At 49.3% G+C, this 27,933-nt stretch overlaps 1 protein-coding gene across 2 annotated transcripts in view; it reads left to right on the top strand.

The window, feature by feature from the left end:
• PRKG1 (protein kinase cGMP-dependent 1) overlaps window positions 1–27,933 on the top strand; it is a 305,135-nt gene that overhangs the window by 7,563 nt on the left and 269,639 nt on the right. The window contains exon 1 of one of the 2 annotated variants that reach the window (XM_088525673.1): window positions 17,206–17,577. The exons of the other annotated variant lie outside the window; for it this stretch is intronic. Coding sequence (XP_088381799.1) covers window positions 17,237–17,577 — 341 coding nt within the window. The 5' untranslated portion in view covers window positions 17,206–17,236. Of the gene's footprint in view, window positions 1–17,205; window positions 17,578–27,933 lie in introns of those variants that run through there. 2 annotated transcript variants of the gene reach the window in all.

Raw genomic sequence — 27,933 nt, forward strand, 5'->3', positions numbered from 1 at the left:
TATTAGAGAGTGGTTTAGTCCTCTGTCTATAGGAATGTGCCCAGATGTTCGGAGTTCGTAATCACACCTCTAATAATAAAAATATGCGGTATCTGGGAAGCGGCTCCCAGCTGGGATGGGATAACTCCTCCAAAAACAACCCGAATGCAGGGCAGATGGCAGCACATTGGGGAGATTTTTTTTTTTTGGTAAAACAGCTGGAAAATGGTCTTAGCCTGGCAGATGCATGAGATGTCTGGCAAAAAAAAAAAAAAAAAAAAAAAAAAAGCCCTGTCCCCAAGGGTACTCAGAGGCATTTTTGCTTTTCATCTCCCAGCATTTATCACTGGAGGGCAGTGGTGTCTGTGGAGATGACTAGGAGGAAAAACACAGATAAGCAATGCAGCGTGGTTCCTAGGAGGCTAATTCTGTCTGCGCTTGAGACATCGAGCGTGTTGTGGAGACCTGTGGCTGGGGCCACAGGAGTTTTTATTGCTTGGCATTGCTTTAATGTCACACCTTGTAACTGGTGTGTAACTGTGTTTGCTGCTGCAATCAGCACAGTGCTGCATGGGACCTCAGTGATGGCTGTTTTTTGGAAAAATGAGAAAAATGAGGAGTTAAGTGCATGTAACCTGGGTGGAAGGTGATAAACGTAGGAGAGTGGCATGAATCTTTGCAAAGAGCAACCACGCCGGAAGAGTGGCAGGGTATACTTCAGCACCTAGAAATGCACTGCCAAAGGATGGCCCCAACCCCACAGCCATTTAGTGCAAGCGTCTTCTGATGCAGCCCTGAAGCTGCTTGGCTCTCTGAGATTGCCCCATCCCAGGCTCAACTCTCACCTCCTGTCTGTTGAAGGGTACTTTGAGACGGGAACTTTGGTCAAACACTGTCATTAGGCCTGACTGGTGGGGCTGTCTGTGCCTTCCTGTTCTGTGTGGTTGATGAATGCTTGAAGAGCAAGCAGAAGTCCTTGGGACCATAAGGAAAGCAGAGAGAGCACAGTGGTGCTGAGCTGACCTAGCTGATCTAGACCAGTCCATGCCTGATACGTTGGCTGGACCACTGGCCACCTGAGCATGAAGAAAGCAGAAGACCATGGCTACAGGCTTCCTCTGCTGAAAGCGTCCAAAGTGTCTCCATGCATCAGCTGGTGTTGGGATGCCTCGCTTGGGAACAAGCTTTCTAAATCTTGAAGAGCAGATGAGAAATGCTGGGCTAATCCCAAGTAGATCCTTCAGAGGCGAGTGTCACCGATGCCTCCTTCCCCATTGTGGCTTCACTGGGGACAGAGGGGAGAGTGGGGATCTCTTGCTGCACAGCTCTTGGTTTCTGCTGTCTCCCAGAGTGACCTTTTTTTTCTCGCTTCCTTTCTGCAGCTCCTTTTATGTTCTGCTCAGACAAAGCTGTTCCCCAAAGAGTTATCCGATCACAGAGTTGGCCACTCTGCCAACATCAAAAAATGACTGACAAGGTGGATGAAATATAGTATTCGCATTCTGCTGCAGTAGCCACCTTTGCTGTTTTTAGATGGGCGATGGAGGGCATGAAGAAGACCAACAGTCTCCATAGGCTACAGATGCCTCAATCTGTTTCACCTTCAGAGGGTCTTCAGTAACATGCTGAGTGGATTACGGGGCTGACGCGCTTGGCTTCAATGCTCACTGCTTTTGTGGTTTGCTCAGATGGTTTTCTTTTCTTCAGAGCTTTTTTTTCCAATCGCAAAAACAGAATTAGATCCAAGCAGCATGTCATGGCTCAGCTTTCTCAATAACAGGCTGAGGTTTCAACAGATGAGCGTGTCGCACTCGATACACCTTGTGCTTATGTTTTAGAGGGTGCAGCAGGCTGTGTCTTATTCACTCCTTGGTTAGAAAAATAATGAGCTATTTAATGAATGAGAGCTGAAATCTATCTCCTGTTCACATGCGGACAAAACTCAACCCTTTTGCACTGTTGCTTATTCGAGTAAAAGCCATGGATACCGAGGAATCGTGATATCATAATGAGATTTTTCTACGAAGATGTAGATTTCTGTGAAGACCGTAGATTGTTTAGTTTTCTATGGGGATAATGATTAACTAGAGAAGTATGTCATATACCCAGAGTCTTCTAACACGCTTGTCTGATGCCTTCCATATGGCCACAACTCTCCTGTAGACTATGAGTAGGAGATCTTGCCTTTACTGATGTGTATGAAAGAGTTTGAAATAAGGGTTTGAAAGTGGTCAAAAAAACAAACTTTATGCCTTTGAGGTACGTTATATTTACCTAAGCAGTTGTGATTTACATCTACTTAGATGATTTACATCATTTACCAGAGCAAGGAACAGAAAGTAGGGTGTCTTGGAGAAAGTCTTGGAGAAACAGCCCTTAATGCCATCCACAGGTTCTTCCTCCATTCTGCTCTATCTCCTTTTAGGCCGTTGATTTAGCTTAGTGGTCTGCAAAAATTCAGATCAATACAAATACGTGTTTTGCTCCTTTCCTTGGCATCTCAGTGTTGAAAAACCCTTAGATCTCCATTCTGGCGCAAAATCCACCCGTGTGTGGACCCCATGAGGGTAAGGTGGTTCTCCAGGTCTATGAAAAGGTCCTGTGAATGCTGTGGGCACAAAGATAGAGCTGTCCAACTCGGGCAAAAGGAACCCAGCCCTAGTGATGAATCACGGCCGCGAAGCATCTAGGTAATAGAACAGGCTAGTGATGTTCGTCATCCTACATAAATAAACGAATGGTGATTGGATTCATTACGGCAAGTGTCAATAACACCAGGTACTGGCAGCAGCTGGCTGATAACTTGTTACTTCGAGTAAATGGGAAAGCATCAGATGATTAAAACCTAATGTGTCCGTGTCAGGAAAAGAATTGAAACAAGAATGAACCAGAGCGGGTAAATAAGGACCATGAAAGCCCTTCTCTGCTACGCCGCGGTAAAGTCAAATATGCATTTCAGACAAAATCTGAATCTCAATTCCACTTACAGATGTAATGTCTGCAATGTGCCATGTGGCACTTGGATGCAGGCTGGAGCATTTGGCTGGGGAAATCATCAGGGCTATAGCTTAGGCTTCCCAGTTTTGGAGGTGGTTCTGGTGGGATTTCACCCTAAACAAGGAAAGAAATAGGTCCTGAGGGCTGCTTTTATAGGCAGACTCTTGGCAGGTCTCTGTATAGCATGCCCCATGTTCAAGTGCTTTTTGCCGGTAGGTTTGAAGGTGTTTTCCTTATAATGTGGGTCTCTTTGGACCCGTTTTACAGACGAGGAATGGGAATAACTTAACCTACAGCAACAAATCGGCTAGTAGAAGAGTCAAGGAGAGACCCAAGGCTTCTCTATCAGTGCATGGTGCTCATCCTTCTCCATATTGTAAATGGGAATCCATGCTAGATGCTATGGTTCAGTTTCTTCCCCTCCCAAGCTGGGAACTCCCTGTGCTGCTAAAAATTACCGGAATAAGACAATGCTGTTGTTTTAACCCCACGGGCAGGGATGTATCCACCGAGGCGAGCTCTGATTGATTTTTCACACTCCATTAAGAAATCTGTCTCAAGGTGAAGGGTGAAATCTATATCTTTTTTGTCTTACTGCATAATACATGCCTGATGTGGTAGCATGAGGTCTGGGCAGCATGGCTCTGCCTGATGATAAGTATATTGCTTGCTTTGATCTGTAATTTCATTCCTGGATGCTCAATTGAGATAAAAGACTGGGTTGTCATCTTGGAAACACAGAACGGGATCACTGCGTTTCCTTGCGGAAGCTCTTGGGTTTTGCAGATGCTCGTACACCTCCCATCTTCTGCAGGACTTTCTTCTCCAGATAACTCTGCCCAGGTGGAAGAGATCTGTTTCGTGCCGTATTCGCCATCTGCTCGATGCAAACAGCTTTTCCAGCGCACAGGCGCAAGGCACTGGATTTTCCAACAGAAACCAATCTACGCATGGGAAAGGACAGTGAAAACGGTGTTGCAGGGCAGCTGCTGTACAGTTTTACAGTAGTTTGGGTGCCTGATTAATCCATTCTGCTTTGGTGCGGTACAATCTGTTGTAAAGGATCAGTGTTTAGTAATTTAGTGCCCTCCTGGAGAAACGAGGAAACCGTGCAGGCGATGATTGGAAAGGGAAGAACTGAAGATCATGCAATGCTGTCAGCTTTTATACAGCCTTTCCCCCACTGTGACTATATGCCTGCTCAGAAAGAGCTGTGTGCACTAGAAATAGCAAAATCTGCCCTTCCAATCTTCCAGAATTTGCTGATATTTTCAAGGCAAGATAGAGCAGCCAACACACAAAGGTCTAAGGACGGAAACCAGGCAGGTCACTGAAGTGACTGTATTTGTTACCGAGAGTGACTCCTTTACGGACTGTAAGAACTAGTGTAAAACACTGTTTTCTGTGCTGTTGTGCTTGATGCGCCACCTCTGTTTTGCAAAAGGAATCTGATGACATGGGCACGTGCTCCTTCAACAGACAGTAGTGTTGTAACCTGCCCATCTATGGCCTGTATTAGTACCAAAATGGTTACAAAAGAAGATTTTCATGAGGTGCTTTAGTGTGATCTCGTCTGGCTGCAGGACTTCTGGCTTTCATTGCCTGTCTCTTGTTCCATGGAGATGAGCAAAACACACCTCAGAAGAAAAGCAACTCAACCAGACTAACTGGCATCATGCCAATGTTGTCATCTTGCCATCTGGGTGCATCTTAGCCCCTCAGCGTGACACCCAGAAGTGCTACTGCCCTCAGGCTCCTCACCAAGACCTTTGCTCTGGGGTGACATTGAATTTATAGGCATGCAGGACCAAGAGCAGAGCGTTTGTGAACAAAACGAAGTTTGCATCTCCTGTGCAGTAAACCAAGACCAGTCTCGGGTAATAATCTGGGTGGTTAAAGCAAGAATTGATTTCCAACAACATCCAGAAGTTATTGAACTATTTGTGTCTACTCTACCTGTCTCCTTCTGCTCTATCTCAGTATGAGCTCTTGTACTTTTTAGCTGTGGTGACCTGTAACGCGCCATTGCTACCCTGATACAAGAGAATAGGTAGGGCCAATTTCCACCCTCCTGTATGTTTTGACTTCTGCATCACAGAGGTTCAGACTGATTTTTCTTTTCCTTCTCTTTCATTCTAGTGCTTCTTTTCAAGCAGCTTAAAAATTAACTCTCTTTGAAAGGATGAAACAAAATCAAAATAAAACATGAGAATAGCAAAAATTTATATGTATTAGTTACTGTCCATTCTAATTATGCCATTCTTCCCTCCAGTTAGAGTTTTTCCGATTGCTTTTGCCCAAGAAAGCGTGTGAAAAAAGTCAATTTTAGCCTTTTTTTTTTTTTTCCTTCTTTCCCCCCAGCCCGCCCCAACAATGAATTTTCTCCTGACCCTGTCCTGGACCCATGACTCATTAGGAGCTGGAAGTGGCCGTATCTGCAGGGGCGTTGGGTCATGCAATCATTTTGCAATCACAGTGCGATGATGATAAAGTCCATGTATTTGCACACCGTGTGAATTCCCAGAATGAGGAGCCTGCGGGACAGTGGGCTGTCAGCATATGGAAATCCAATGTGTGACTCTCCTTTATAGGAAGCGACGTGGCAATTACTCTTGTATTGGCTTTCGGGCCATTTTACAGGGCCTAAGTGATGTCAGGAGGCACAAGGCTGAATGAAAATTGCTTGAATTTTCATAGTGATGTGCTAAAAAACCAGTAAGGCTGATCTGTAGGGGATGGAGCATAGCACTTCTGTGAGGTTTTGCTTTGCACTACTATATTTGTCTTCAAAAGAGGAAAAGGCCTCAGGCATGGTTTAAAAATTGCTAGTGACTGAGAAAGCACCATGGTCCCTTGTAAAATGTTTAAAAGATTAATTGCTCTGGTTGCTCTCCCTTAAATGCTTATTCAAGCCTGAACTGGTCAAAATTCAGGGTCCAGCTATGAAATCCTTGCAGCCTCGTTTGCTGGATTAGCTGGCCTCTCTCAGGCTCTTTTTTGAGCACTTACTCGGCGACAGCTCATCACACTTAGCCCTCCCAAGGATGAGATCAAGGCAGTGAGTTCCTGCAACAGAGGACCCTCTTAAGATTTTCAAGTTCATTAGTTATCCTGTTTAGAGTCACTTATCTTCTAGAAAATCTCCCTGCCGTGTTTGCTTTCCCTTGGCCCAGCTGTCCTGCAATCTTGATTTTTGTCTACAGGAGCCCTCCTTTCTTTATTTGAGCTCACATTTATATATAACAGATAGATAACTTCTGCTTAGCTCTTTAAATACATTATTTGCAGTTTTCCCACAAGGAAAAACAAGGACTGCTTTTAGCTTCTATGTATGTGACTTCTTTTGGGGTCTTCTCTGATGGTTGCTGGCTTGTGTCCGCTTCCTGCTCCCTCCAGCTGCGTGCATGAGGAGAAGTCAGTTTGGAGGAACGTGGTTTGCGGGAGTCATTGAGACTCTGTGTCAGACTTTGTGCTGGAAGAATTTTGTCCGAGGGTCTGTTCCCATCAGAAGCTGCTGGAACCTCCTACTCTGCTAATGAAACTATTGAACTAATGGTTTCATGGGGTGTAGGAAATGTTCTCCACTGGCATTATCTCGCTCTGGCCTCCAAACCCACACCACGATAATGGGATAATTATGGCCTAATTTTGTGCGCTTAGACATTGTTTTCATTTGAGACAAATGTTCCGGAAAAGTGAAATGTCACCCTATTAATGCTTGATCTTGAAGCCTCTGGAAGGATTTTTCTGGAGGCCTCATTTTTGCCATTACGAATATCATTCTTGCTTGTATTCATTGACTAAAATAACTGCTGTGTTTATCAATGCGGTGAAGTCAGTGCTGCCTTAAAATATGCGATAGTTCACTGTTCTCTTGCCGATAAAACTGAACAGGAGGTTCAACATGGGTTTTTCTTTATCTTCCCGGTTTTCAGAATTTAAACACAGGCTTTAAATGAGAAAAGGTGCATGTCTTGGGGCTTGTATGCCCAAAACATGTTTAAGTGTGTATGGAGTAGCATGAAGGTTGCACGAGCTCGGTAGCTCTGAGGGGTTCATTTTTCACTCTTACATAGCTCCGTATAGGTTGGGTGACCTGAAATCCCTTCCACGTTATCAGATGGCCACAGCTGACAGGGAAAGAGATTAAAAAGAAAAAAAAAAATCAGAATTTAGAAATCACAGTGAACAGAAAGTATGCAGAAAAGGGATGGTATTACAGATTTTGCAGAAGCTGTTCAGAAGTGTGTCTCTAACTCTAAAAACGCCTGGCTGAGCTGAAAATAGTGGCGTGGCAGGAATTTTTGCATCCAAACTACACTCTCACATAAGGTTCTGGCTCTGCATCTGGTGAGCATAGTAGGGTAGTCAGTAAGGTGAGTAAAATTAAAAAAAAAAAAAAAGATTTTGGTGCAGAAGAACCAACAATGAACTTGGTCTGGACAAAGCTTCAAAATGGATTTAAACTGAGGTATCTTTCATGGGAGAGCAAATATTTTACAAGGAGGGCATTGCAAGACCCCCATTTAGTGGCCTTGACTTGAGGTATCTCATCCCTTGAGAGAGGCAACACAGCTCCTGCTGGAGAAGCTGAAATGCAGAGAGCGACTCGTAGCTTAATGCCAGGAAATGGTTAAAAAATGTCCAGAAAAACTCGAATGCTTCAGCGGCCGGGAAGGGAGGGAGGTGGTTTCGGAAGGAAAAGCTCGAGGGTTGCACAGACCCAAAGCTTTCCCGGGAATGAAACGTGCTTTCAGGCTTGGGTCCCCACCCTCTGCTCTCATAAAAGGAGTCATAGACCAGAAATCTTTAAACACATGGTTTGAATAAGGTAAAGTACATAGCCGAGCGGGCCAATCTGTGCCCTTGGGCCCATGTGGGTAACCACATTGCCCCCAGAGGAGCTCTATGGATGCAATCAGAGGCAGCAGTTGGTCTGGGGGGACCAAGAGAGGATGAAAGGCTGCAGTGTTCAGACCCTGGTATTTTTAACGGTGAAACTCTGGGGAAGGATTCCTGGGGCAATGCTACTAACCCCCCAAAACAACTGGTTTTAGTCGGGAGAAGCAGCTCCTCTGTATCAGCGTGCACAAATTGGCCTCGTGAAATGTTTTCCTATCGTCGGCAGGAAGAGCAGGGCTCTTTGCAGCAGCTGTAAATGGAAGAGACATCTGGATGGCTGCAACAGTAGCAAGAAACGCCTAAGACAAGAGAGCGAGAGAGGAGATTGATGAGCAAATATCTGTTTGGGTTGCAACACAGTGGCAGTTTGGGGGCTTTGAGAACCCAAGCCTGCTCAGCTGGAGTGAGGGCGAGCACCTCGGAGCACCTATGGAACCCAGGAGAAGGTGGCTGAGGTGACACCACAGACAGACTTCTGCCTTGATTTGAAAACAGGGGTGACTGACCTGCTGCTTTTCTTGGTAGCTTGTTAGGGACTTTTGCCTTTCACGTGCGAAACAGGTGCCGCCTTGTTTGAATTTGCTGATGCTCGTTCCTTAACAGATGGGGCTGTGTTGGGCTGTGTGAAAACAAGCAGTTTGGTGGGAGCCCTTAATCCAGGTTGCTGGTGCCACCGGGCACCACCTTGTCCCTCTTGCTGCTGGGCAGCGGTGAGGGATGGAGGAGTCAAACAACCAATGTAAGAGGAGTCCATGCTGTTGTGTGTAGGCCTCCACCCACGCAAAAGAGCAAAGTGGGAAGGCCCTTCCTAGCAGCAGGAGATAGATCGGGCTCTTATGAGACCAGCCGCCATCACAGCTATTTTGTGTCCCCACTAATACTGGCAGCATGGCTTTCCTTGCCTATCTCTGGTTGAGCAGAGAAGGCCTCCCACAGTGTCCTTGGATGCCTGAAGTAGGGATGGCTGAAAGGATGCAGAAGCTGAGGGCTCAGAAACGGTTGTAGGCAGCTATCTCAACAAGGTGGCCGTTCTGGTGCCACTCGGGTGCCACTCACTGCCAACCAGGTGGCACTCGGCGTTGGCGTATGGTCCAATAAGTGGCCTCGCCTCCCGAAGTTGGCTCCTTTGGAAGAAATCCAGTGTACAAATAACTAATGCCCATTGAATTCTTTAGGCCAGAAGGGTGATTTTAGCCAGCTCAGCATGCAGAGAAGGAGCACTTGCATCAGTTAACCCCATAAAACAGGCAGCTTGTCCATTAGCAGTGAGGAGCTGCAGGATGATGAGTGGCCAGGAAAACATGTGTGATTTATCTGGAGATGGGGAGAGAATTCAGGTTCCCAACTCCGGGGCAGTTACTGCGACTGCTTGTATGCTAAGAGCTTTTCCCAAGTCAAAATAGGGCATAATTTAGCAGATAAAAAGGCAAACCTCTTGCCTTAATTTGCAGCTTTGAAGGCAGAGTTGATTGCTAATGCTAATCAGTTGGTTTTAGAAATTAAAGTGCACTTTGTCCAAATGCTCAGTGCTTTGTCTCCATTATATTCACCTGTAGGTGATAAGGACTAGCCTCAAAAACTCATGAACTAAACGGATAAGTGCTTTACATGGTTATGCTAGAGGCATAACCTGTGGAAACAGGCACTTTCCTCCTCTTCCTGCCTAGCGATATAAGCAGCTATATAAGCCCCAAATATGTCACCTCCCTCTACAAACCTAAGCAGAGACACAGTTTTAGCTAGAAGCTGGGCTTGACCTTGCTTTGCCACTGAAGAACGGGGATGTGGACTGTTTCAGCCTGGGGATGAACTGATTTGCCTGAATAAGCTCATCTGTTTTATCTGTTTTGTGGTTTTGATTTGTCTTCTTATTTATTTTTTTTAGCTTCACTTACCCCACCTTCTAAGTGTTCCTGCAAAAACATAACCTTATGTTAAAAAAAAAGTAAGTCTATATATAAATATCCAAATCTTCAATTAGAGTGGATTTATTCTTTCCCCATATTCTAGATCTCTGCACTCAGCATTTGTTTTTCTATAGTCCGAACACTATCAGTTCCTCCTAGATATTACTTCAGTGCTTTTAAATAAGAGTTCACTTGCAAAGTTTAACTTTTTCTGGACATCTGAGAAGCTTTGGTAGTTGGGGGAGACAGAGGGAAGGGTTTGTTCATTTTTTGGAGATGATGGATTAGTTGCAATCGCAGGTGTGCATATATATTTTTTTATATACATGCTTATATGTAGGATGGTATTAGCTCAAGCTATTTTAATTTGTCTTTTCTGAGAGTTTAGTAGAAAAGAGTTTTAATCCATTAAAGAGACGTCATGAGAGGATCTGTAAGCAGCTGTTTGCCCAGCCCTCTGCAGGGACAGAAATGTTGGGTGCATCAATCTATCAATAGCTACACTGATAACAATAGTGCAATATATTGATGGGAATTTCAACCTCCATTGGGGCAATACTCCCGGCCTCCTTGATCTCTTTTTTTTTTTCTTTAAATGCATGTCTGTTTTTGCTTCTCTATTTTCTTTCTTTTCGTGGCCGTTTCAGCAAGTTATTCGGCGTGATTGCAGCCACCCGGACAAGGAGAGCAGGTCGGTAGAGGGCAGCAATAGACCTCGTGTTTGGCCTCTCCGGCTCTCAAAAGAAATGAGAATTAAATAACCGGGAAGGGGGAAAAAGAAGAATGTGGGGAATGCTGTTCCTGCCAGAGCTGCAGGCCATGTAAGGGAATACAGTGGGGCCAAACACCCGCCGAGCGGAGCAGCCTCTCGCCTGCATCGAGAGCTGCAAGCAGTCGGGTTTTACCGATAGTCACGGTTTTTAAGCCCAAAGAAAAGAAAAACAAACAGGAAAAGAAATATTTTGAACGGGCGTTTGTGTATCCGTGAAGGAGCAGTGATTTTTCGTAGCTGGTTCTGACTTAGCGCTGTGGTTGATAGAGTGAAATTGGGAAACAGGCTGGATTTCTACATGCTACCATGTAGGTTTGGGTGCTGCATGCCAGGATCTGTCTTTTCCCTTCCAGGAGATGCATTTATCCCACGTCCAGTGTTTTCCAGAGGAGTTTGTATAGCAAGCTTGGGGCATATAGATTATGTACAGAAGGTCATAGCATTGTTAAGGCTTTCCCTGAAATTCAGTCTTGCGTAGAAGTGGACTAGAAGAGGCTGCACAGTGGAGATAAACGGTGGTTTCCAGAGCAGGGAGAAGCAGCCCCAAAGCACACGTTGCCTTTGCAGGTTGATCGCTTGTTAAGGACTTATTTTATCAGGCTTTGAAGAAGTTCCCAGGAGCGGAGCCTGGGATTGCCTGGCAGTGAAATTCGTGCTGTTCCCCACCTGCATCAAAGAGTGGGAGACAGTGGGGAAGCGGCGCGGGGGCGAACCTTCGCGACGTGTTTTAATGCACGTTTTAATTACCTGCTGCAGAGAGGGCTCTGCACTGGAGCAAAACCAACAGGAGCTCGAAGAGGGACCACAAGTCCTGATTTTGCACCTTGCCCATGGCAGGAGCTTGAGTTCGGGGGCTTGGGCAGGAGCAGTGCAATGAAACACACCATGGAGGTTTTCTCTTGCTCTGAGAACTCACCCGGGCTGAGCTTTCCCAAGCAGAAATTAAAAATGGCTGTGGAAATCAGGGGAGTGCTGCAAAGACCTTGGGAAAGCCAACAGTGTGCAACTTCCTTGTAGACAGTTGGATCCAGCTGGGATGGGATGGGTTGCTGGTGCTTTGACGCCGGGTCATCTGTGATACTCAGCTCCAAGCACAAAAGTTTTCCAAGCCATTTTCTTTAAGAGAAAGGCTTCAGTATCACTAGATTTGTGCACATAAAGGTCACATAAAATACAGGTTTAAAATAGACGTTTGGCATAAATATTATAACTAGTTGAAAAGTTAAAATAATGTTTTAATAAGCGTGGGAATGAATCTGATTACACAGAGGCAGTATCCTTGTTTGCAATGCATTCATCATAGAATGATGCTAGCGCCCCAGTTGTTTTCCTAGTGATAACGTGTTTATTACTAATCCAATTGCAAATATAAACAAGTTGTTTGAAAGGCTTGATGAATCATCCCACCAGAGCAGGCTGCTTATGGTGGTTGAGGGGTTCATGACTGGTAAGAGATGAAAAACACTGCAGGTCCCAAAGGCGGTAAGAGGGAGCACCTGGGATTGTTGGTTAAAAGACAACCTCGGAGATGATCTCCCCCGTCAGCAGGTGCAGATGAAGTCAGAGCCACCTGCGTAAAGACGGGATCTGACCCTAGATGTCCCCAAACTCCAATAAGCACCTGAGTGCCTGCGTCGTGAAACATGGTAATGTCAACTCCATGCCTTTCTGAAGCAACTCAATGCAAAGATGGTGTATGGTGTGTGTTAGGTGCTGGTAAGGCTGCTCGCTGGCTGTGCGGACGCCTCTGAAGAGGGGGTTTGTGAAGCCTTCAGCATATGCTGCTCATCAGATGATGTGCAGGACTCTAACGGCATTTGGGTTCTGCCTCCCTTGCGTGACCAGGCTGGCCTATTTGCGTGCTCTGGCGGCCACGCTGGGCCTCCCGGGCCCTGGCTTGGGTAACGGCGCTCACAGAGCTCTCCCACCTTGGTACCGAGACCTGGCGGTATCAGACAGCAGGAGGAGGACTGTGCATTGAATAGTGAAGATCAAGGGATCCCGGTGGATGGCTGCCCTGAGAGGTTACTCTCCAGATCCTGGCAGGGGGGACGATTTCTCCTCGCATGAGATGGGAAGCGGGAAGAGGGGGGCCCTCCCAACCACGTCGGTGTGAGCCAGAGTGGAACTGCGAGCGTCTCAGCTTCTACCTGCGCCTTCCAACCGTGTCAGCTGCATTCCCTTTTCCTACAGACTTCACCTCCTTTATACCCTCAAAGCATTGTGGTTTCAAGAAGAGCTCTGCTTCCTTCCATTGAGGGTAATTGGTCCCTGGGTTTGTTTGCCCGTAGCTTTTTTGGCTGAGAGCAAAAGAAAACTGCGTTTCCAGGGCTCTGCTTGTTCAACTGCTGCTTTTGCTCTACATACTCAGTGCCCGGGGACTGCTGAGAAAAGCAGGGGCAGAGGCAGTGTCTAATTGCAGTAACTGGAAAAGCGCACCAAGTACTTTGGGCAGTTTTTGGAACAAGTTGCTGCTTAGCAGGAACCTGAAGAGATTTCTTAAGGCAGTTGGATCATTTTGAAGGTGCTCCTGGCTTAATACAGGCCACAGGAGGACGCGCCAAAGCTTTGCTTGCCCCTGACTTAGCTGGACATCAGCCCTGTTTAGCAGGAGGGAGAAAATAAGGCAGTCACCTGAGGTGTGCATGGATAGCAGGGCTCGGGATCACGGATCGCGGGCCTAGCTCTACGCCAGGCCTCCCTGGAGACCTCCTTCCCACTTGCAGCTCCCCTTCTACCTAGGGGTAGCCTGGAGAATGGGTTTCACTCTGCCCTGAAGAAAGCCCAGCCCAACGCTTTGATCTGGGGGGACCACAGGAGAAGGTCCCAGCAAACCTGCGGCCTTCCCTCCAGCCATCCCGTGGAGACTCGCAGGCACCAGCCGGGCACCTCGGCGCCAGGGAGGGGAGACCCGCTGCCATCATGGGCTGGGAAGAGCTGTTAGAGTCCAGCTATGGTGAGACAGCTGGAGAAGAGGCACGACACCAGGCAACTGAAGCGTCAGGTGCTTTCTGGGCAGCAGAGGATCTGCAGTCTCTGCGAAGAGGCAGGTTAGCTCTGAACAGGGCCTTGTTAGCAAGGGGCAAAGCCAGGGTCAGCTCTTGCGGTTGCTCTGATAGAAGGAAAAGAGTAATGGGCTCATGACTGCTTGTTGAATCTGCATTCGACCTCCTGTTTTATAGACACTGAGGCTAGTTTTTTGTTGTGCCATTTGTACACAAAGCTCATGTTCGTCTCATGAAGGTGTTCCTCAGCCTTTAGGGTTCTGCAGTTCCAGCAGGAACCACAGGTGGAAACTTTCCCCCGGACTGAAAAGCGAGTGGGGTGGGATCAGCTTTCACGCTAAGGTCTCTGTCAGCCTGTGTTCTTCATGCCTTTAATTTTGCTGGGCAAAGGGCCCTTGAAGGAGTCCGGGAAAGCTGCCTCTTAATCTGATTTTGGCAGACGCCTGTGAGGATGCTGGGGCCGAGGGACTGCAACGGCTGTGTTATCTGGCTAATCCAGCACTATTACCCTGTTGCAATGTCTCCTCGTTTTGCCTCGCATGACACAAGCATTCATTTTTGTGTTATTATGTATGCCTCTAATGTGATATAAAAAGCTAAGCACATTACCAATTACAGCGCAGCACACTCCTATTTTTTTCCCTCTTGCCTCTGCAGTGAGCAATTTTTTTTGTCAGTTGATAGGTCTGGGGGTACCTTTCTCATACATTGTGCCTGTGCAGAACGATCCTTGTGCCAGGAGCATGTCCTAAGGCAGGCTGCAGCGCTTGCACGTTTTTCACAAGCGCTTCTTCTCGGTGCTTTTTAGTGATAACGGAGGGGGAAAAAAACGAAATGCCACACTAAAGAAAAGCATTGAAATAAGCCATGCGAGATGTTGTTTTGATTTGCTTAGGTGGGGTTCAGCGGAGAGCAAGGAGTGCTTGCACTGTGCAGCCCTGCTGCGCTTGCGGCCGCCCTTGCCCCGTGCCGGGGCTGCTGCAGCCGAGCGCGTGGGGGAGGCTTCTCTGCAAGGGGCTCCTGTTGCAGCGGCAGCCGAAGCCGTCCCAGCTCCTGCCCGGCCATGCCGGGCCAAACAGGAGGCCAGCAGGCTCCAGCCAGGCTGCGCTCCCTTTCCCCCACGGGCTCATCTGGGCTTGCAGATATTTTGGCAATGGGTTGCATTGGATTAGGCAGGAAAAACAAAGGGGGAAAAAAAAAGCAGGGGGGAGAAGGGCATTTGCAAGAAAAAGGGGGATGTTTATGCATGTGCTCAGCCAGGCATCTCCAGTCTCCCCTTGCACGGTCCTGCCTGGAGCGCGCTGACGTTTCCCTGTCAGCTGTCCCGCTCACCGCCTGGGTGCCCATTGGTGCGTGGCCGTGTGCTCTGTCTGTGGTTTATTATTAGTTTTTTTGGTGGAGAAAGAGCTTTTCAAACATGTTTTGAGCTTGGAAGGTGGCAACCTGGAAGAGGTTTCCGGCTCCCTTAACAAACCAGGCGCAGGCTGCGTTTCGCCGTTGCCGAACCGAGTCCGTCCTCGCATTCCTGCCATTCTTCCAGGCAGAGCTTTTTCCTCTCGTTCACTTGCTGGAGGAGATGGAAGCAGCTGCTCTGAAAACCTTGAGGTTGTTTTCTTTTTCTGCTGGGAAATTGCAGCTGGAAAGAAAGAAAACAAGGGGATGATGAGATTTATTTCAATGGGATGGGTGCAGTGGGACAAGGCGCTGCAAGGCAGCCGCTAGCCTCAATGCCTGGAGCACGAGGTGCCGTCCCCAAACCCCGCTCGGGTGATGGGCTCTTCGGAAGGGCAGTAATAAACAACCCCGAAACAGGCAAACGGCTGCAGCCTTCGCAGGGCTCGGCCGACAGGTTTTCATCACCTTAATGGGCTTCCTTGGCAGCGTCCCAGCTCCAGGAATGTCGACTAGGGCTCGCCATAGCCATAGATCCAAAGCCCGTGTCATGGAAAAAAACTGTTTTACTCTGATGGGAGAGCCTGCTTCCCACCTGCCAATATATGTCTTTTATTCAGCTGTCATGAGATGAATTCCTGGCTGGTTTTATTTCCCATCAAGCCGGAGGCCGCAATCTCAGGGATGCGCTAAACAGCACAGAGGCGGGTTGCTCTAACCAGGGGGGAGAAATCCTTGCACGGGAGCATCCTCAGCAGTCGATGCCTCATAACGCACGTCAGCCCTGACAGCCTGCACCTCCGTGGAGCGACATTCCTAATGTTCCTCTTCCTTCTCCGGATCCTTTCTGACGTGTGCGTCCCAGTCCCAGGCTGCACACCTCTAATAGATACTGAATAACGCGGTTTTACGGCTTGTTTTTAAGAAATTACGTTCAGCGCTTCCCGGGGGACTCTGCTTAACCACGTCGTGGTCCTGCCTGTGCAGAAGTTTAAGTAAGTCACTTGTGCTTTTAGTATCCCTTCTACAGGGGAAAAAAAACCCCCGAAGCTACAAGTTCAAGCATGTTTGCTGGATCCTCTTAAAACAGCTAAATTTACCGTTGAATTCTAGTTTATAGGCAGCAGGAGTGCATCCATGAGATACTACGTTCCTGTAAAATGGAAATGGTCAGAAGATATATATATATTTAATTTTATAAAGATCAGCTGCAGGTCCAAATGCAGAACTTGGGGCTCCTGCCTGTAGGTGATAATAGAAAGGAGTGAAAAAAGAAAAAAACAACCCAAACACAACCCATAAAGGCTGTCTCTGCCTGGATCGTTCTCATTCCCAACTCATGCGCAAAGTGGAGGTTTGGAGCTGCCACCAGCTTCCAAAAAAACGGCTCCAGCCTTGAGTTCCTCCCAAATCTAGTGGAAAAGGGAGCCGAAACAGCCGCCTGGGAAGCAGCCTCACACGCTGCTCCGGTGCCTGGGCTCCGCAAAAGCTCCTGGGGGCCTGCGGTGCTGCGACGGCTGCTTGTATTTCATGAAGGTATGGGGCTATGCAGAAAGTGACTTTCTTAATGCTACGAGATGCATGTGCAGCACTGCTGGAGATGCTTTTGACTGACACACACCTTCAAACCCAGGGGGGTTTGGGAGTGCTGAGCTCCAGGCTTTTGCCCGGTGCACGCGCTCCCTCGTAGAAAGGAGGCTGGAAAAGGAAAGAGGCCGGAGCGAGTGGGCGCTCGGGCGGGCCAGCCACGCGGGAGCCCCTTTGCCGGGGGCACCCCACGGAACGCGGGGAGCGCCGCCACCAACTCCTGCCGCCTCGGGCCAGCCTGTGGGCGCCCGCGGGCTCTTCTTCCAGCCCCACGCGGGATCCCGGGACGCGGGGACGCGCTGCGGGCGGGGGCGGCCCCGGCGGGTCGCCGGTTCGCGTCTCGCTCTCCCCCCTCGCCGGGGGGAGGGGGCTCTGCGAGGCGGCGGTTGGAGCGGGGGAAGGAGCGAGGCGCGGGGAAGGGGCATCCCTGCGGCCGGCCCTTCCTCGCTGCCTCCTCCTCCTCCCCTCCGCCGGGCGCGCTATGTGCGCGGCTCTGTGCATGCATGTGCGGCTCCTGCCGAGCCTGACGCAGGCGGATCCCGATCGCCCCTAGCGAGGCGGCGGCGGCGGCGGTGGGGGAAGTTGGCCCAAGTGCCGGGAAAGGGAGGGCGGGGGGGGGGGGAAGGAAAGGAGGAAAAGGGGGGAGGGAGGGGAGGGTGGGGGGAAAGTTGCCGCGCGAGGCGGCGGCGAGGAGCATGGGCACTTTGCGGGATCTCCAGTACGCGCTGCAGGAGAAGATCGAGGAGCTGCGGCAGCGGGATGCGCTCATCGACGAGCTGGAGCTCGAGCTGGACCAGAAGGACGAGCTGATCCAGAAGCTGCAGAACGAGCTGGACAAGTACCGCTCGGTGATCCGGCCCGCCACGCAGCAGGCGCAGCAGCAGCAGCAGGCGCAGCAGGCGCAGCAGGCGCAGCAGCAGGGCGCCTTGCAGGGCGAGCAGCGCACCAAGCGGCAGGCCATCTCGGCCGAGCCCACCGCCTTCGACATCCAGGACCTCAGCCACGTCACGCTGCCCTGCTACCCCAAGAGCCCGCAGTAAGCAGCGGCCGAGCGGCGCGAACGGGGCGGCCCCGCCGCCGCGGGGCGCCCGCGGGCGGCCGCGCGGGGGGAACCCGGCCGCGGCTTCCCCGCGCTGCCCTCCGCGCGCTCCCCACAGCCCCGCGTGGCTGCGCTGGGGCCCCCGCCGCCTCTCCCGCTTTCCCCCCGCCTCGCGTCGGCTCCAAGTTGCAAGTTTTTCTTTTTTTTTTTTCCGGAAAAAGTTGTGTGTTTGGGGGCACGGCGCGGCCGCGCGTGGCGACGCGGGATGGGGTCCCCCCCCACACTCCGTGGGGCTCAGCCTGGACAGCAAGTTCGGGTGGAGGCTGGTGGTGCCCGGCGGGGCTGCTCGTCCCAGAGTGCCCCTGCGTGAAGGGATGTGAGCGGGAGAAGGGATGCGAGTAGGAAGGGATGCGAGCGGGAGAAGGGATGTGAGTGGGGAGAAGGGATGCAAGCGAGGAGAAAGGATGCGAGTGGGAGAAGGGATGTGAGCGGGGAGAAGGGATGTGAGCTGGAGAAGGGATGCGAGCAGGGAGAAAGGATGCAAGAGGGGAGAAGGGATGTGAGCGGGGAGAAGGGATGAGAGCGAGAGAAGGGATGTGAGCGAGAGAAGGGATGTGAGTGGGGAGAAGGGATGTGAGCTGGAGAAGGAATGTGAGTGGGAGAAGGGATGCAAGCTGGAGAAGGGATGCGAGCAGGAGAAGGAATGCGAACGGGGAGAAGGGATCCAAGAGGGGAGAAGGGATCCAAGAGGGGAGAAGGGATGCAAGCGAGGAGAAGGGATGAGAGCGAGAGAAGGGATGTGAGCGAGAGAAGGGATGTGAGTGGGGAGAAGGGATGCGAGTGGGAGAAGGGATGCGAGTGGGAGAAGGGATGCGAGTGGGAGAAGGGATGTGAGCTGGAGAAGGGATGTGAGCTGGAGAAGGGATGTGAGCGGAGCAGAGCAGCCTGGCCAGGGGACGGGACCGAGAGGACAGAGCGGCCTCCTCTGCGCCCAAGCGAGGCAGTTTGCGGGGTGAACTGCAGTGCTCTGAGGCGGCCGAGGCTGGTTGCCTGGTGGGGAGGTTCACCATCAGTCACCGCTCCGAGGGGAAAGTTGTTTGGAGTCGGGAAAGGCGCTTGGGATGCAGGCATGGGCTGTCCCGGTTTCACACCTGCTGCTGCAGCCATTTGGTGTGGGAGGATGGAGCCCTCGTGGGGCGGCATTGCCTCCCATGCCCCAATATCATTATGTGTTTTTTGGTATTTGTTATGACTGGCACATAAAGCTGAAAGGATTTGGCTCAACTTTTTATTATTTTTTTATAAGACACACACACACATATACATATATATATGCATAAAGGATTGGTGTCACTTGCTGGCACCTGGGGATGCAGCCGGGCCTCTGCCCTCGATGCTCCGGCTGTGCCTCCCCATGGTGGCTGGATGGGGACGTGGATGTGGACGCGGACACCGTGCAGAGGGGCAGCAGCGGCGCCGCCAGGGCGGCCCGGGCGCGGGTCGCGGCGGGGCCGGGGGAGGCCACAAGCCGCCATGGCGGGTCTCCGCCGTCTCCTAGCAACGGCGGGAGGGGGGCGGCCCCTGCCCTCCCCGCTCCCCCCCGCCTCCCCCGGCCGCTCCTCAGATATTTTGCCCTTTTAAGGCGAATCGCTCCGAGTTTTTTTTTTTTCCTTAAAAAAAAAAAAAAAAAAAGCTGCGGGGAGAAAGTAGCGGAAAGTAGCACGCGCCCCCCCGCCCCCTCGCCGCCGCCGCCACGCGGCCGCCGCCATTTGGCGGCGCTGGGGCCGGGGCCAGGTGCGCGGCGGGGATGGCGGCCCGAGGCGGCCGCGGTGCCCCCCGGGGTATCTGCCCTTGGTGCCCGTGGCCCGCAGGGGCAGCGAGCCTTGTGTGGGCAGGAGTGAGTTACCGCCTTCTTCCCTCAGAAGCGGGTTTGTAACACTTAAATTAACTAAGGGGCCCATATAGCAGCTTTTCAAAAATTTAAAAGTTAGAAAACTTTCAAAATACCTTTACAAGCCACGTGATTCCCTCCCCTTTCCCCGCCAAGCGCGTGTTGGTGTGAGCAGGCCCTGAACGTCCGATGGCGGTGGCTGTGGCTCCGCTCCGAGGTGTTGTGAGAAGGCCTCAAGAAGCAGAGGGAAAAGTGGCCAATGCGGCTTTTATTTTGTTTTTGTTTATTTTTTGGTTTGTGTTTATGGGTAGAGAGATGCGTTGGTTCCGCTTGGGCTTGTGGAAGTGCTTCACTTGGGGGTGAGTGCCCCTAAATTATTTATTTTTTTGTTTTGTGGGCTGGTCCCCCTTGCCTGCTGTGTAAAAAGAGGAAAAGCCGGAAAGAGTGATGCCTGGTGTATTTTCTTTTATGTCTTCCCGTATTAAAAGGTAACTTGGATTAGCTAGGGGCCAGAAACACCTCGTTGGCTTCACCTACTGCGAGCACCTAAATTGTGCGTTTTCTTCTGTATTTCTGCACAAGACCCAAATGTGACTCCCTGGTGCTTGAAAACAACCTCTTGCCTTGATTACATTAACAACAAAGCACGGGATCTTCAAGGTGTTCTGTTGTTGTGTTTGGCCATTTATGGCAGCAGGGGAGGGAGAGTTGCTGGAAGCAAGTGGGTTTGTTCTTAAAATTAAGTTTCAGAGCGTGTTCTCGATTTGCTGCTGCCGACTTGGGCCGCTGAGTTTCCCTGTGGATTTCTCTTGCTGATGTGAACGTGGAGTTTGGGTTCTCATGAGTTTTATATACCTAAAATATACAAAGTGCAACGTCTTGCCCGCCCCCCACTCCTTTTTTTTTTTTTTTTTCCCAAGTGAAGTTTGGTGAGAAAATTCAGCTCTTGGCGTTTTTATCAGCCTTTGTATTTGAGTGACTAGGAGGAAGTTGCCTAAAGCAAGAGTTGTGGATCCCCCGTCAGAGGAAATAACTCGAGCAAAGCAAGCAGATTAAGCGGGTACAGACTTGCGAAGGGTAGAAAAAAATGCCCCAAGGAAGCTGTTATCTCATTTCCATCTTCCAAAATTGGCGGCTCTGCTCAGTTTTCCCCTCCGCTGACCTTCTGCGGGATGTTTTGTGGCTGCAATGGGTCTGTTGGGACGGCCGTGAGACCCAGCTTGCACCTTGACTCGGCCCGCGGAGGTTTTGGAGAGCGGAGAAACCCAGCAAGAACCTTTATTAACCAGGAAGCTCCAGCTCCTTCCTTGCTTTGGTTACTTTATATTTATGGTGGGAAAATACCCAGAATGTTTCCTTTTTGTGCCTGACAGCAGCTGGAGCCTTTCTGAGGACAGTAAAAGCAGCATATTTCCAAATTCTTCATAATAATAGAAAGAGTGGAAATATGATGCAGTGGGGTACAAGGGATCTATAGGGCCCGGTCTTCTCTCATCCACGGTGGTGTGTAGTCTGGCCTTGACTTGAGTGAGATAAGCAATATAACGCCTCGTCATTCATAGAAAATGTTGACTAAGATGAAAAACAGCGTGTTTACATGAATTAACAAACTTTAAAAAATGTTTGAATGTGAAATTGGGAAATCTGCCAAAACCTCATGGATTCATTTTCGGGGGGGGGGGGGAAGGGAGAAGGGAAAGCATTCTGTGAGTCATATTTAAGAGCTCTTTATTTATTATTTATTTAAACATATTTGGTTGCATAGCCTTGGGGAAAGTACAACACACATACAAGGGATTTAACTAAATCCCTTCGACAGCTAAATTGCTTCTTTGGGGGCAAATGAGCCCATCTTTCACGGACTGTAGCGGCATGTTTTTAAGCGATCGTAATAGTTTAAAAAAATAATGTAGAAACATTTGGGAAGGCATTTAATGTTTTGCATGTCTGCCTAAATATCAGCAGATTGCTTTGCAAACAGTGATCGTGCTGCGTTACCGAGGAAAAGAGAGAAATCTTTAAGTGTACATATATATATATATACACACACACACATATATAATTAGTTGGACAAGGCTGTTCAAACCCTATGTCTTGGGTGACTTGGATTCTTGCTCGCGACGGACAGATGAAGCTGCAGTTTCAGTTACTTTTACTTGACTTCTTGTTGCTGCCCTGGATTTCTGCTGCTTCCAGACACCAGTTTTGGCGGTGTAACGTAATACAGTAGGTCATTAAACAAAATTCCCCTGAAAATTTGCTGCTGCTTATATGGAAAACAGAGGTAAAAGCAGTCCAGAAGCCTAACAAACAGATGCTTAACAAGTTGATTTCCACATTTTTTTTTTAAATCATAATGCATATCCATAAATTTGATTTCTAGAGAATTAACTTTTCTCCTCTAGTCTGTGTTTCCTGGTGAATGCTGCCGGTGGGGAGTTTTTAAGCCTGAGTCTTTTTGCTGAAGCCTGAGGCTTTTTGGCAAGAGCCCCATGCGAGCAGGAAAAGCAAAATAAGGAGCCCAGCGGAGCCTGCAGGTTCTTCCTATGGAGCAGTTCCTTTCCCCGCGTGCGAGTGGCTGTAGGAAGTGGCCCTATCCCTAGAAAGGGGGTGGTTGCAGGTCTGAGAGTTGCATTCCCGAAGAAAGCCCCCCCCACCCTGCAGCTCCTTCTTCCTTTCTTCTTTTTCCGCTTCGGAGCTGTTTCTGTCTTCAAACTCTTCTTGGTTCGATGCGTGAGCATATTTGTTGGAGGTGTTGGGAGGGTCTTGGACCAGCTCTCTGCGACGTAGGCTTGAAGTGGAGGGGGAAAAATACCCTGCCGGACCTGTCTTGTTCAGTTATTTAATATTCCGATGGTGGGGCAGTCCGAGCAGATAGAAGAAATCACTCTGTCGCTGTGTGAGGAGCCTGGAAATGAAGTGATCATCTTGGAAATACCCACGTATTTTTAGTTAAATGATATTTTAGTGTTCGAGGCAAATAAGTAATGACAACTGCGTATGCGCGTGTCTATATTTATCTGCGCATCCGTGAGTATTACAAGAGCGTAAATATACCCCGCGACTGGCTTTTGGGAAAATACAAAGTGACTCAGCCTTAATATCGGTAGCATATAGAGGATATTTTTCCAAATTCGGTTGGACACAGGGAATGTAGAAATGCTCTTGGCTTCGGCTGTTTTGGCAGTCGGTGTAATCCAGACTCGGTAGCAAGAACATAAATAACCAGCAGCACGTGGCAAAAACTTGAGACTTCCGTCACTTCCCTGTCTCTCACCCCCCGGTGTCCCTTGGTCCCGAAGATCTGTTGGAGCTTACTGCTATTTAAGCTGCCTAATGGGAACTTTCTGCCAAAAAAATTTGGGAGTTTGGGAAATTCCTTAGTGTCTCCGTAGTTCACGGGCTACGCACAGAAAATGGCCTGGGCACCGCTCGGGCAGCAGCTCATCAAGGCAATAGCCAGGGACTTGATGGAGCTGTCCTTAAACCGCAGGCCAGGCAAGCAATGCCATTAACTAACCGTGCGTTGCTTCGAAACGTCTCATGTTGCCTGCAGGAACATCCTCCCGGAGAAGCTGCTGATCTTCCTCCCTTTCCCCAAGCTCTTCCTTCCCGCAGCTTTTCCGTAGGGTCCGCACTGTTCCTCTCCCTAGAGAAAGCCGCCTGGTTCCCGCTCTGTGTGTCGAGCTGGAGTTTCCAGCGGCTGGAGCAGACAGTGACCATCCTGGTACCTTTCCCTAAAGCTGCGGATCATTGTTTACCATTCCTTATCCCAAAAGCAGTCGTGCCGGCGGGAAAAGCAAGAGTCCTGTTAATAGATGCTGGACAGGCCTTGTAAGGCTTGTATTCCAGTTCCCCAGTAGTACCTAGATTATATTATTTTCAAGTTACTTTTTGAGAAACTACGCACTGAAGAAATGATATCCTAGGGAAAGAATATCCCATGCTTTTCCCAAGTGGATTTTTTTTACAGGATTTCAACTCAAGTGATAATGATACCCCCAAAAGCCATAACTTGGTGTAAGGCTCCACAGCTTCTTCAGAGTTGGCTCCCCTTGGCTTCTTGATACAAAATGCGAGATGTGAGAGGGCCCATCATGCTCCGAACGGCAGGAATCTCCCCAAAGTGTCCTGGGCCGCCAAGAGATGGACAAGGCGGATCTCAGGGCTGCCAAGTTCTTCGTGCCCGACACCACCCATCCTTCCCCGGCTCTGCTGAGGGTGGAGACAACCCTGTCGTTTCCCAAAACTGCTCTACAGCTCTTCCTTTCTCCGCCAATATCTTCTTCTATGAAACCCGTCTTGTGCTCTGCACGCTCTCAGAGGACCCCCAAATCTCGGTTTTTTTTTTGGCTGTTTTTATTGGCAGTACGGACGTGCCTCAGACATCGCCATGGAAGGCCCCCAGACCGTTTTCTTGGGATGCCTTTGCAGACTCAACTGCACTTTCCTGCAGTGCATATGCTGCGAATAAAAGCCAGCTACCCCAGCAAATTAGTGTGAAAGCACTGGGAAAATGAATGTAGAATATATATGTTTTCTTCCCCCTGAGTAAAAAGCTCTGCTTTTGCCTGTGGCATATACTTTTAAAAGCCATATCTGGGATGCAGCCAGGCATTCCAAGGAGTGAAATTGGGCTTGTGCCTCTCTGTGCTCATCTCAGGAGGCGAATCAGATGCCACAGCGACAGACATCCCTCTATGCAGCGAGTCCTGAGAGCATGAGCTTCGGTTTAAGCCATCAGGGAGGGGAAAAAAAAGCCATTCTGGGTATCGAGCTGCATGTGCTGAAGTTTCGAGTGCCAAGCAGAGCCGCTCTTTGCTGCTGCGGGGGCCCAGGTGTGCGAGCGTTTAGAAAAAGCCGCCCCTCAAAGCAGTGCTTTGGAGAGCTTGTTTAAACAGTGAAATGTTGTTTGCCACTTGAAAATACTCATATATATGTATATACATACACATATATCTCTTTTTTTCTGTGCAAAATGCAGGCTTCAGGAAAGCTTTTGCTGTTGCCTGTGTCTTGTTGAACGAAGTGGCTGCCGTTTCTGCCGTTTCTTTCCCCTTTGGTTCCTGGGCTCTCCAGGTGTCTCCGAGCAGGGCCGCTCCGGCGGGAGGCCCAGGTGAAGGGTCCGTCCTGGCGCCGGTGCCTCAGCTGGGAACCTCGTGTTCTTGGCCCGCCTCGGGCAGCGGCCGCTCGCGGTGGAGGTTTGTTCTGGGCGCCCAAGAGGAAAAGGCAGAAGATGGTGATGCTACAGCTGGCTCCTTGCAGCGGCTAAATATAGACAAAATAGCATGGAGCAGGGGGAAAAAATGTTCACTTTGCTCACTGGGCTATATTTAGGTGGCAGATAAACAGATTTTTTGCCTTTGACCCTCCTCCTCACACCCCCAAAACAGCTTTTTGTGCTGTCTGCAAATGTCTTGGTTGTTCATGGCTTCTGTTCTTGGTAAAACAACAAAAAAAAGAGAGTAATTCTGACTGGTAGGGAAAGGAGATGTGTTACAGCCAAAACACCTAAAAAGATGGGGTTTTATGTACTGTTCCCTATGTCCCCTCTGGCTTTGTAGCCCTTCATTGTGTCTCCATCTGTAGCATGTGCCAGTTTGAAACACAGTTACTACCTAAAATGGAGAAACCCACCCCTCTATCACCGAGAGCTATAGGCTGAATGTTGACCATTCTCTTACACCTGCTGCATTTGGTACCACTTGTGGTTTTTAGCCTTGCAACAGGCTGATTCCCGGCAGCACGCGCATGGCGAGCTCTGCTGTTCCAGTGGTACATAAGTTATTTTCTCTTTTTAATTCTATTTTATTAAAAAATAAACAGTGTGATCTTCTGCCAGGAGAGATGAGGACAGGCAGTCCTGAGAGCTGCAACTGTTGCTTTGTGCTTGAAGAAACGGGTTTCACATGCCCACATAAAACTCTTCCCGCAGCCCTCGTGGTGGCCCGAGTGCTGTATGCAGTTATTTCACTAGGTTATTTTACTACGTGGATACTTGGCAATTAGAAGTTAGGTTTCAGGGCAAATCAGATTGCAAACTGCAAGGCTGGGGCTTTGCCAAAAACATATGTCAAGCTCCTGATTGATTGAGATTTTACATATATATATATCTCTTTTATCGTATTATGGTCTTAGTCAAAGGCAGTCACAGCATTTAATGAGACACGATGTAGCTGAGATTGGTTTAGATGGGTTTTCTATGTTTCCTCATTCATTTTCCGGAATTCTCGGGGTCCTGGAAGGGCTTTTTGCTACACGAGCATCTCCTTAAGTGCTATTAGCTGCACAGCATAAGTGGTCCTCGGCAGCTGGCTCTGTGTGTTTTTATTGTGACAAAATCATCGTAAAACTTGTTTGTGTTGAAATTGTGCTTCATTGGGAAACGATTAAAAGGAATTTTAGCTCCTAACGAAATCAAGACAGGCTCGAGATAATAATGCTGACAACTTAACGTTGCTGAATTATATTGCCAGACCTCCTCAATAATTAATATGAAAATATTGATCATTGGGGCACAGCTCAGCTATTGGAAGATGGCAGATGGTTGAAAGCAGAAGTTTCTTCTGCCCCGGGGACCCAGATTAAGCACAGACCAATATTTAACCGCCTCCTACTCCCTCCGTGTTCTTTGCAGTTGATTTTCTTGCCCACAAAGCAATGCAGAGCTTTGTCCTTGCCCTAAAACACTCTGCAGCTGAGCAGGATTTGTAACTCTGGCTTACCCAAACAACTTGCTTAAGTGTTGCAAACACAAATTTGGTAATTAAAAGAACAAACATTCATCACTGTGTTGCCTTCAATGCATGCAGGATGGGTTACGTACCTCAAGCGAGCCTGAAGAGGTAAAAATGAAGAGGTAAAAATATTACTATTTTTTCTTTTTTTCTTTTCCCCCCATGAAAGGGCCAATCTACAGCTGCTGGAAAGGATTAAATATAAAAATAATCTGGTTTACTAATACAGCGATGCTGAAGCTCTGCAGACTACATGTGATTTACTTGGCCTTTATAAATAGAGCAGCATTGTGTCTTTATTGCAGAAACACCCATAAAGCAGCGTGCTGATTTACTGCTCAGCGCATGGTGCAGCCGCCCAGGTTTTCATTCCTTGGCTGGAAGGGTAAATCGTGCACGGATTCTGGAGCGGGTGACGCGGTGCACGGCGGCACGAGGCTCGGACTGAGCAGGAGCCCCTGCGTGAGCACCGTGCGGGCCCTCGTCTGCCCCGGCAGTGACTCCGTGCACGACGGGTCTGCACCGAGTGCAGCCCGGCGGGGGCACGTGCTGGAGCACGAAGCACGCTCGGGACTGCGTGCGCAGGCCTTGACAAGCCGGGTCACGGCTCCTACTTCAAAGCTGCTTTTGATCCCTGCGGGTCCTGGTTTTCTGCTTCTAGGATTATTTCTGCTTTTTGTTCTGATTTCTTTTACAAACTGGCGGATTCCGTCTCGTCGGGATGAGCTACCAGTCACTGTGGCTTTTGCAGCGCTTCTCCCTTCCCAGGAGGAAGTTATGCAACATGTCAAGTCCCTTGTAAGACTTGTCACCAACTACTCAGGGCGCTCAAATCCTAACATCAGGGCAAGCCAAACCCTAACATCACTTTGGCAGCAATATAGGAATGCTGCACCTCATATATAGGATGTCTGTCTAAGGCCACCAGGATTAAGGATGAGTAAAGGGGATGTTGCTATGGCAAACATGCAGAGCCGAGGAGTTACTATCCTTGCAAGAGGTGGATGTCCCGTGTCTTGTAGCAGACTCCCAAAGTCCTGCCTGTGTCATCGCTGCCTAGAAGAGTTTAGAGGTGAGTAGAGGAGTCTCACGCAATAGGTGAATCTGGCCCGACACGGCGGGCGGCCTAGGCAGTGGGTGGGAGTAAAGAAGCTGAAATTGTGGGGCTATAAAAGGCGTTTCAGCCTTTCCCTAAAGGCAGCCGTGTGAATAGCGGCCCCGGCAATGAACAATGGTTATCTCTTCCTTCCAGGTGCTGCACTTAGAGATGGGCCGCGGTTCCTCGGGATTGTTGGGATTTGCCTTACAGCAGCTCAGGTGGCTGTTGCTGGCTGCGGGCAGAGGGGAGATAATAGAGTCCAGGGAAAAGTGCTGCCCTGGAGGTTGTGCTGCTTGTTCCCTCGCTGCCGAGGCTTGGGTGCCTTTTGTTCTGCAAACTCACTAAAGGGAGAGTGGGCGAGTGTGTGTTGAGGTTTTTCAAGGAGTTTCCATGACAGATACCAAGGGTTTAATGCAGCAGGGATTGATCTCCTCGAGCATGGGCTCCTTGTGAATATGCGATGTATTAATCTCTAGAAGAACAGCTCGTGCTGGATTCTGACTTTGAGGCAAAGAAGCGTCAGAGCGCCCTTACAAAATGCAGTTAAGTGTCTTTGGTATTAAGTGATGTTTCTTTAGGTTGCTGTTAGACCGTATTTAAAATAATTCCTGCTTACTTCAGGAGTC

The sequence above is a fragment of the Tinamus guttatus genome, unplaced genomic scaffold, assembly GCF_059628265.1.
Source record: "Tinamus guttatus ecotype Peru unplaced genomic scaffold, ASM5962826v1 Tinamus_guttatus_pri_ptg000023l, whole genome shotgun sequence".
NCBI classification, from domain to species: domain Eukaryota; kingdom Metazoa; phylum Chordata; class Aves; order Tinamiformes; family Tinamidae; genus Tinamus; species Tinamus guttatus.